This window comes from Osmerus mordax, chromosome 13 (assembly GCF_038355195.1).
Source record: "Osmerus mordax isolate fOsmMor3 chromosome 13, fOsmMor3.pri, whole genome shotgun sequence".
Lineage (NCBI taxonomy): Eukaryota > Metazoa > Chordata > Actinopteri > Osmeriformes > Osmeridae > Osmerus > Osmerus mordax.
The window spans coordinates 13,264,699-13,275,463 of NC_090062.1; the positions used below are offsets into that span (position 1 = coordinate 13,264,699).

Consider the following 10,765-nt stretch of genomic DNA (forward strand, 5'->3'; position numbering starts at 1 on the left):
TTACATCCATCGTCCTTAATATCGCGTTTCATTTTATCTTACGATCTCACCATAAGCATATAGGCACAACAAAAACGACGACAAACTACAATTAATCTGAGCTAGCGGTTGCTTAGCTTGTGTTTTCATGAGGGTAATCGGGTGGGGATAGAGAAGGTTCAACCCGATTTAACCGGGTGGTAGGTGGGGCCTAGAATAGTTCCCTTACTGAACTTTGCGCCGTTTCTCAATCGGTGGAACGTCGATATCGACGTTGGACGGCTATGGGGGGAGAATATTCTCATCGAGGAAGTTGAGTGCTATAGTTGTTAGTGAAACGCGCAACGCCGCTTTAAGTTAGAATGCCGCCGCAGAGAGTGTGCGCTCTACCAAGGCAACAGTCATTATTCCTTCCGGCGGTCCTAAATCCGTTTGTTCAAGAGGTGAAATTGGCCAAAGCTGATGTAATAAAAGTGAGTATGACATTTATAGTTTTCGTTGAATATCTTATATTTGTTCAAATGTCAACTACAACCAAATGTCTATCTGCCACGCGCAAGTATGGGGTGTTACTCATACTTGTGATGTGATTAAACACTTGGTAAGCTACACAGCCAAACTAATCCGTTGAAACCTTGAAGTCTTCTGTAATGCCGTATTATTGTGCAACAGAAACAACGGAGCTCTTTGTGGCTTCCAGAAATTCCTTTAACATGGTGGATTTACCTATAGGCTACTAATGTGCTTATCTCAGTGGTCGCATTACGGTTCTGTCAAATGCAGTGTGCGTTTGAAAATATGAATTGTGTTAAAATGATTGCCTGCGTGTATTTGGTTGCAGTGTGTACTCCTTGGAATTTTCCTGGTTCCTATCCGAGCCGTTCTCATGTGTCTGGTTCTCATGGTAACATGGCCGGTAGCTGTCATAACAACATTCATGCACCCCCTGAAAGGTGCAGTGGAGCCCATGACGGGATGGAGAAGGTAAATCCACCTTCTCTTAACACACTACTATACTCTCTATTAACGGCTAGCCCATATAATTACTAACATGTATAAATCCAACATAGGTTATTCAGTGTTTGTTTTACAATCCTTCAAGCTGCCGGAGGAATGCACATCCTTGTAGTTGCAGAGGCCTTCTTGTTTAAAACAGTAGCAGATACATCTATCTTCTTCATATCATCTGTTCTCAGAAGGGAAATGTTTATTCATGTTATAGATGGCCTGATATCACAGCAATAGGCTTAGTTCACAGAAAGTGGTTTAATGTATGACTTATCGGCCCACTATCGGTTTTGATACACAAACCACAACTACTGCAGGAGAATTTGTTCATAAAGTATCTAAGGTATAAGCAGCGCCCTGCTGTATGTATAGGCAAGGCAGAGTAGATTAAAGTAGGTTTACTTGTGAATTTAGCTTGGTGAATTATAAAAGTCCCAACAAGCAACTGCTTGCTAAGATGTAAGCCTAACCCCTTTTGGAAGGGGTGCTGATTAAGCTACAGAAAAAATGTGTGTGAACATGAAGGCCCGTCCAGCTAATCGACTGTCTGGTTTCTCTGGGCAGGTTCATGTGTCGGAGGGTGATGGCAGCTCTGGGGAGGACCTACTACTTCTGCATGGGTTTTAGAGTGGTGGTGAAAGGGAAGCAGGTCAATAGTGCTGAAGCCCCCATCTTGGCTGTAGCACCCCACTCCACCTTTTTTGACGGCATCGTGTGCATTGTTGCAGGCTTGCCCTCCACTGTATCTCGAGCAGAGAACCTAGCAACTCCTATATTTGGCCGTGAGTCTCGTTTCCTTCCTCTGTGAGTGTTTCACATGTTGTGATGTGTATCTGATGTTTCTGTGCTCCCTCTTCCTCAGGGTTTGTGCGCTGTCTCCAGCCAGTGCTGGTGTCCAGACAGGACCCAGACTCTCGTAAGAACACCATTCTGGAGATCGAAAGCAGAGCCAAGTCTGGAGGCTGCTGGCCACAGGTCTGTCTCACACACACTCACACAGAAACAGGATGTGATTTAGGGGGTCATGCAAACATCTGCTTTCATAACTTTCTGTGTAGAGTTCGAACCCTTCACGTTAGTTTGTCTTTCAGGTTCTAATTTTTCCTGAGGGAACGTGCACCAATCGCTCGTGTCTCATCACATTCAAGCAAGGTACTACGTTCTCTCCTCTGTGCTGTTTGTTGTAGCGGAAAACAAGCAATCTCTTGAATCACGTGGAAAACCACTGTGTAGCTCATTGGGTGCCATTGCATGGTCGTATCAACAGCGCTGTCATCTCGCGGAGACATTATTTGCGACTGTGGTCTTCTCCATGTTGGCGTGGTGTTTTGCATATGCACAAAAGAGAATGCTCATGGAGCTGGGAGAACCATGGATGTTTGTTGTTTTAGTCACACACCTCCATTCACTCACTCTGAGCAGGGGGGTCTTTGTGTGGTCACCCGATTGTAAACAATAAGGGTTTCTCCAGAGAGAATGGAAACCATCCAAATATCAATGACTTCCTGAAACATTCCCCCTATCCCCCACTAAAAAGATTGTCAGAGTGTGACCAGACTTTACTAGACGACTAGTAAAAAAAATTACAGCTATGAATATGTGTATAAGAGATGTTAACACTGTGTAACATTGGCATTACTAATAACAACTGTTTCTACTACTGCCTGGATGGATGTTCTAGAGTTTGCATAGACATTTGAATATGGTAACAGATTTCATGCAAATTTGCAATACTGTCTACACTAGGATAAAGAGCTTTTCATATCTACCCCCTTCCCTTCACACACACACAGGGGCCTTCATCCCAGGGGTCCCTGTACAGCCTGTTGTCATGAGGTATCCCAACCTACTGGTAGGTTCTGACTCCCTACCCTCACTTACCCGCACTGTATAGTAGAAGGATAACTGGCACATGATTGATGTTATCTGATCCGTTTTTACATGTGTGGTCATTGATAGCTGAGTTTCCTGATCTTTTTCATCTGCTTTTGCCTTTTAGGACACTGTGACTTGGACTTGGCAAGGCTTTAGCTTGTGAGTTTTCAGCCAGATATTGCTGTTATTATTGTCGTTTTTATGTCATATAGTTGTGCTAATTAGCTGCAATAGGTATGCAAAACAGAATTTTCAATAGTGTGTGCAGCTGCCTATTGTCTCGCACAAGTTCCTAATTAACAACTTGAGAGGCATGTTTTTCGCTATTCCACTTTGAGAGAATAGCTATCCGTCCAGGCTATGATGCTTGTTGGTTCAAGGCAATGTGACGCCTTGATCACCGTGTAAACTGTGATCAAGCTGTAGCTGTGATGTGGGTGTGTTGTCCCCAGGAAAACCCTGTTGCTGCTCACGCTGTCCCAGCTCTACACCACTGTCGAGATTGAGGTCAGTACTCTGAAACGGCCCGTGACATACCCTTATAGACAGTATTGCATCACCGAAAACAAAAATAAATCATGTATCTCTGTCTTTCTAAGAAGCAAGCTGTATTCCAACTTCCCATTATAACAAAACATTATGCATCATTGTACTTTCTGGTAACCCTTGTTGACCTTTGCCCTCCAGTTCCTCCCCCCACACATTCCCACTGATGAGCAGAAGAAGAGCCCAGCTGAGTTCGCCAGCGCCGTGAGAGATCTTATGGCCAAGTAAGTGTTGGTGTAGTGTCATCAAATCATCCCATTGAAGGCGGCAGCGTGCCTTATCCAAACCTGTGTGTGCACCCACGCGCAGGGCCCTAGGAGTCCCCGTAACGGACCACACCTATGAGGACTGCAGACTGATGATCACAGCAGGGGAACTGACTCTGCCCATGGAGGCAGGCCTAGTGGAGTTTACCAAGATCAGCCGCAAACTCAAGTAAGGCTGCCAGCGTAGCTTGCTCAGCACTGAGCTTTCAACACACTAACCAACTAAACCAGATCTTTTCACATAGCACAGAAAAGGTGTTTCAGAAGGCTGTCAAACTCTGCTTTTTTACAATTGGTGTCCTTGTGCAGTAACCCTATAAAGTGAGTGATATACTGAAAATGTCAACAGTAATGCAGTATGTACCAATTGTGTCCTACCATTCTGTGAGTAAACCCAAACTGAAAATCTAACATTCCCCTAATCCAATCACTTCCTCACCACAAGTCCTTGTCTCCTGCTTCCCCGGTCTCCCCCAGCCTGAAGTGGGACAACGTGAAGAAGGAGCTGGAGGGCTTTGCCGCCATGGCCTGCTCCTGTCAGGGAGGCCGCATCAACATTCAGGAGTTTGCTACCTTCCTCAAGCTGCCCCTCAACCCTGCTCTGCAGGAGCTGTTTGCTCTCTTTGACAGGGTGAGCGATGCGAGCGATGCGGCGTAAGACATACACACAGCTGAATCGAATGATTTGGAACCAAAGTCTATAAGAATGCTAACGTCGTGTTTATTCGATGGCATGTCGCGTCAGATATTTAGCATCATGTCTGTACTGAACTTTAACCAACCCTGTCTATTTCTCGATAAAGTCACACAATATGGTTCTGAAATTGTTGCTTGTGGAGTTTTTCCAGTGTGAAACTTCTCAGCATCCCTCACTTCTTAGGATGGAGATGGTACCATTGACTTCAGAGAATACGTCATAGGTGTGACGATCCTGTGTCGACCAGCAAACACAGGAGAGGTCCTTCAGATGGCTTTCAAGGTACTGTTAGCAACATGATTGTTCCAAAACATGCTTGTTCAGCATGAGTCTGAATTGAAAGGCATTGTAATGAGACAGGCTAAGACTTGGGTATACTCACAGAGGCTGGGCAGAAAACAGAGCAAGCGTTCACTAGTTGGGACATGGAGAGTATGGCAACACTGGGTGTGTTGTTGTTTGCAGAAGTAGGACATTGGGGGAATAAGATTACCTCACTTCCATGTGTCAGGGAGAACACCGAGGCTGTTGCACAGACATCAGATAAAGGCAAGAAACTTTGAAATAAGTTTGCCCAGTTGGCCTGGCAGCAGCTTTTGTGACCTCACGGGAACAAAATTGGTCAGGTGTTCGGGTTATGGGTTCGGACATGGCTGCTGGTAGGTAGAGAGAGCACGTTTTAGCTTCCTACTCCTCGGCTTCCCTCTCCCCTGGTAGTATTTACGACCTCTCTTATCGTGGTCCTGGTCAAGTGGCCACACCTGGGGAGCTTGTTGGCAGCTAACAGGGGAACGAGGCAGCAGACTGGGTGCTGAGACCCTGGCCGGCCACATCCCCTACGGTACCTTTCGAGAGGTAACGTTTCAATCTATGTATTCACAGTTGTTTGACACGGACGAGGATCAGCGAATCACAAGAGCGGAGTTCTCCTCTCTGCTGCGCTCAGCTTTGGGTGTCTGTGACCTCAACGTCTCCAAGCTCTTTAAGGAGATCGACGCAGACTGCTCTGGCTACATCACCTATGGTTAGTATGGGCAGGGTTCACTGCTTTTTGGAATGCAATGAGTTACTTGATCATTTGAGGAACAAAAATAAATTGTCAGTGTTTTTGGTGTGTGTTTGTTACTGTGGTTCTATTGCCACCGAACTCTCTTTCTGCTGTTCCAGCTGAGTTCCAGACCTTTGCCCTAAACCATCCAGAGTACGCCAAACTTTTCACCAACTACCTGGAGCTCCAGCGGCACCAGGCATTCCAGGCGGTAGACACTGACAATCTAGACCAGCCATCAGCCAATCATTTAATCCTGGGAGACAACCAGGAAGACAGCACGTCTGACAAGAAGGACGATTGACATTGAGACTTGAATGCATCTTGCTGCGATGATGCAATGCACTGGACATGGAAGCACAACAGGATAGGTTGCACAAACTCATAACTTAGAGAAGTGAAACCTGTATCAACACATCATAGCCATAGGAAATACCTCTTATGAAATAGAATGTAGTTGGCTTGCCTTCTGAAATTCAGTAAAAAAACTTTGGGATGTACTATTATCATCTTTTAGTGCCTTATAGAGATTCATACCAGCCATTGGCCACATTACTGCACTGAAAGTGTTAAATCATCGACATAAAGTGCACTTTTTTATGTTAGACATTATTTTAAAGAAAAGAGAGATTTGCAAGCACTCGCTTCTGTGGAATGATTTTAGGAAGTTAAGTGTGGTAAACTGAGCAGAAAAATGTTTTGTCACCCCCTGCATGTTGCGTTAAGGTATCCAATCATTGTAACTATTGTGTTTTTTTAGTTTTTTTGCAAAACCTTGTGAGGTCTTCATAACTGTTCGGCAGTCTGCGTAATCAAATACTTAACAGAGATCATCCTTCTTGGCAAATGTAAAAGAAACAGCACTAAATCTACAGTAGGTACCGTACATCTGAAAAAGAGCATGCATGCTGCGTTTTACACTTTTTCCCGCTCAGAGACCAACATTGTACATCTGCTGTATAATTATCTAAAGGTTTTGCTTTGCATCTGTTTCTATTTGCATTTCGATTGAAGAGAGTTGTTGCTGAGACAGCAGTGTGGGCTACCGACACAGTTTTAGACTAAAGCCCAGCAACGACTGAAAATAGGGCAATTTGTGAGCAAAAAGGCAACAGTGTCTATTCTTCAGGGTATGGTTTCAAATTAACTAAAGGCATTGTTATTTATTTAGCAGAGCTCGCCGCAATTATGTGAATTTTTGTTAACACAGCAATGTTTGCTTTAGTGAAATACAAATAAGTACGATCTTAACTCTCTCATGACTTGTGTTGTTGTATTTCACAGCATGGAAACTTGTAATTAGTTGTTCCTACTTTCAACATTGGTTCTAATTATGCATATTTTCAATGTTCATGGAGGGAACATAAACTTAGAATTGTGCTGATTTTCTTCCGTTCTTCAAATGGCCACCAGATGACACCATTCATCCACCATCTTCCTGTGAGCTGTGTGTGGTGCAGAGAGAGAGAGGGGGAGAGTGAGCTGTGTGTGGTGCAGAGAGAGAGAGGGGGAGAGTTGGGCTATATGGTTTGTGCAACCGTTGAGTCATGATTTCTTTTACGAAGTGCATGACTTCTGATTTCTTGCACAGAAAGAATATATGAGGTATTCATGTATCAACATCACCTTTTGGGAAAATTGCAAAAACAAATGTGCAATGTTTTTAATTTTCAATGTTAAGATTTCCTTACTTTCCACAAGGCAATAGCCAGAAATGCAATTTGGCCTTTATGCTTCATATTGAGACATGTTTATGTACTTCACAAGCGACTTAACATATTCTAACTTTTAGTTTATAGTCCGTTTGCCAAGATGGATATTTGCATGCCAAGATTACATTGTGAACGTTGTTAAATATGCTGGCTTGGGTCTGCCAAAGAGCAAACGGGGGGAAACACCATTGTTGGCCAATGTTAATATTTTCATGAGATTTCATGACATGAAGTCAGATCACCATAACTAACCCTGGAGCATTTTTGAATGATTTATGATTTAAATGTTCTTTCTTGCTATTTAGCTAAACATTCGTATTGAGTTAAACCCTCAATCTTCCTGTTATCTAATGAAGAAATGGAGAATCTGATCAATTTGTAAACAATCAAAAATAACAAATAGAATGCTCAAATCATGTTATCTTATTTACATTTTAAATATACTGCATTGCTGTTTACTGGATAATAGATCATCAAAATTACGTTGGAAAATATAATCACAAAAGTAGCATGTTTGCCATATGAATTTACAGCATCTGTGATTTATCAGTTCTTCATATCCACATGATCAGTTGTCCTAGATCAATAATCCTGCATGAGTGTGTACAACAGACACACACCACACAGGCAGACACACACGTTCAAAAGGGCCCCGGATGAATGATGGAGACTGGGGAGCTTCATTAAAAGCTTGTTGTTAGACAGACTGTGATTACCAGCTGTGATTTCGACCCTAAATTTGTTTTAACCTTTTCAAACGTACAGGTCCCATTTCATTTTAATCACAACTGATGAGGTGGCACGGAATCAATTAAGTCACGTCAGTGTCAGACTCGTTTTTCTCCTGGTCACTCCATTCTTTTTGTCTCTCTTTCGCTCGCTGTGCCTTCCTCTGCTCATCTTTTCCACTCTCTTCTGCATGCTCTCTATATTGCTGTATCCATTTCAGCCTTGCCCGGGGTAAACCTGTCTTGTTCGATTGCAGACGATGTGTGTTCGTAATTAGGTTTGGGTTTGGAGCGTGTGGCCATTCCAGTCCTGGCTGGGACCAGGCTTCAGATGAATGAGAGGCCTCAACACCAACCCATGAGGAAAGGTCAGAGCTGAAAGGCTGAGACGCTAATTGACACAGCACTATTGAAAGCTTTGATTTCAGCAGGTAAGTCAGATGAGATGGTTTTCTCATTTTCTCATTTCCCAATAATCTCTTGAATACAGCAACGAATTCAGAAAAGGGGAAAAGGCAAAAGGTTAGGGCCTCCTCTGGCTGTCCTTGGGGGGCCCATGCGACAGTGAATGTATGAGGGAATTCTCATGGACTATACAGCCAGACTCGTAAAATGACAGGACCCTATTTTAACTCCCAACAAACTTTAGTCATAATATCTATAGACAGACACATGTTTACAGTACTCGAAAGGCTTCCCACAGCAACCTCCACGAAGACGTGTTACCCCGCTTGCTTCATAGCATAGCTGCCACCCATACTCACGCAGGGAAATGATTGCCATTCCACAGCTAGTGTCACAACCACGTGGCCGACCCCCAGCATCCCCACCCAGGCCCCCTTGGCCCCCACAGAGCTGCGCCTGGCACTGTTCCCTTCCAGTTCTCTGGAAGTGTCTCCACACCTCATTGTTAACACTTCCTCCAACCCACAGACACACCTTGTTGACTCACTTCATTCTATCACTCTAGGACAGATATTGAGAAAGATTTTTTTCCTTTTGCCATTTGGAGAATGATGAAAATCTAAATACAAGGATAAGCATTTGCAAGAGGTTGTGACATCAATGGCAGACCATCTGGTTCCTCGGGTTTTTTTCTCATGAATTCTTCTGGGTGCTTCAGATTTCAGAGTGTCTGATGCCCTTCCAGACATCTGTTCCAGGAGGGACATGGACTTTCCTGTCCGGCAGTGCAAGTGTGGGTCAGCTTGAGCTGCATAGTTCAGTGGAGCAGTGGTCAGTCATCTCATTACCAGTTTACCGTCAGTCAAATGAACTTGTCTGTCATCCAAAGCTACAGTACTTATGCGTTTGGAACGCCTACTCATATTTAGATAACCAGGGATCAAGCCAATAAATGTGGTTTTGCCAGTCTTTGAAATGTTAAACATGGTTGGTGCCTTTCTGCTTGGCACACATCTATGCCCTAGAAGCCGGCCTAGCCATATGTTTCCTCTGGCCTCATTCAATGTTCCTCTCATTCAATGTGCCTTTCAGGCAGACCATGACGCACAAGTCAATTAATAGTGGCATTTGACTTAATTGCGCAGTTGCTGCCAGACATAGCATTCAAATGCACAATCTGTTCATAGCAATGAACAGATTGTGACACTCTGACCTGCATCTTCCCTCCAGACCATTAGTAAGACAAACATAGTATTATCATTGACTGCAGAGAAAAGTTTGTCAAAAGTTAACCAATGCTGACTGATAAGTGGGTTGGTTGGTGGGTTCCAAGTAGACCCAGTTCCTACCAGCTTTCATTTTTTTCAATGTTGAAAAGAATGATGACACGGAAAGCTCTTGATCGTGTACTACTGTAACTGTAGAGCTACAGTGTTAGTCCTCGTAAACATGTTGTTTGACTTTTGTGCTCTGCCCTTGGCACAGTGGTCTGTGTGTTACAATCTAGGGGAGGAACTAACCTATAAGAATGTTTCACACCAGGCAAACATAGAAAACACCAAACAGAAGTAAGTCTCACATAATTTTGTTGTGTTGAAATTCAGAGAGCGTACAGTGCACAGCTCATCATAATCTCCTCATACCAGGCGTGTCTAATTAATAAAACATGAGGTGATTGTGACAATTCAATAATGGATTGGGCTCAGGCCAATTTCATAAAAGAGCCTTACTCAGTCTGGCTTGCTAACTTTTTGCATTCCCACGCTCAGAGGTAATAGGCTTTCCTTGACTGAAGCAGCAAAATTAGGCTGGTTTGTACTTTACTGGGGGTTAACCTTAACCTGTGAGGTTATCCACTGATGATAAGGCACAGAGGGAAGACAGAGCTGTGGGGACAGAGTCCTGCTGCAGGGGATAGATCCTGTAGTCCTTTGACGGGGCCTGCAGAGAATCTGTCGTGTGAGAACTTTCATGTCTCATTAGGCTCATTGTTCTGGGATCAGAACCTGGCCCGTGGAAGGAGTTGATGCTCTGGGGCTAAGAGGGAAGCTAGGAAGGTCTGCAGATATGAGGGAAGGGGGATCAGGGGGATGGGCCAGGAAAAAGGACCCCAGGGACCAGAGAGAAAGGATGACATTGCTCTGTTTTCTATGACAATGTATAATGGGTTCATCATGTGGGGCTGTGGATAGTACAAGCCTGGGGTAACTTCTTTTCTCTCTTAAATGCAAACAGTGCAGCAGTAAGAGCATCTGGATCCTACAGGATGTACATTGTAGCGTGTGTTGTTGGGAGCCAGTCATGTGGAAGGTGTACTGAGGATTGTGCTTGTCTGGTGACAAACCTGCAGGGTCAAGGGTGATCCAGGGTCATCCATATTGCTCTGACAGGTGGATCCTACTTGAAAAAAGTTTTTTGTTTCATTATTTAAACCTAGTTTAAATCCCCTGAAATTCTTGAATATGGATAGGCTGAAAAGGACAACATACATTGTGTCCATG

The 10,765-nt window shown here is 43.9% G+C and overlaps 1 protein-coding gene across 1 annotated transcript; it reads left to right on the plus strand.

Annotated features, from left to right (window-relative positions):
• Positions 1-276: 276 nt before the first annotated feature.
• On the plus strand, positions 277-7,446 carry lpcat2 (lysophosphatidylcholine acyltransferase 2). The gene is made up of 14 exons (XM_067248842.1): positions 277-452; positions 821-963; positions 1,552-1,769; positions 1,850-1,962; positions 2,079-2,139; positions 2,781-2,839; positions 2,987-3,021; positions 3,315-3,369; positions 3,550-3,632; positions 3,718-3,843; positions 4,152-4,305; positions 4,555-4,653; positions 5,254-5,395; positions 5,539-7,446. The coding sequence occupies exons 1-14, from the start codon at positions 342-344 to the stop codon at positions 5,721-5,723; spliced, it is 1,584 nt and encodes a 527-aa protein (XP_067104943.1). The 5' UTR covers positions 277-341; the 3' UTR covers positions 5,724-7,446.
• Positions 7,447-10,765: the final 3,319 nt, after the last annotated feature.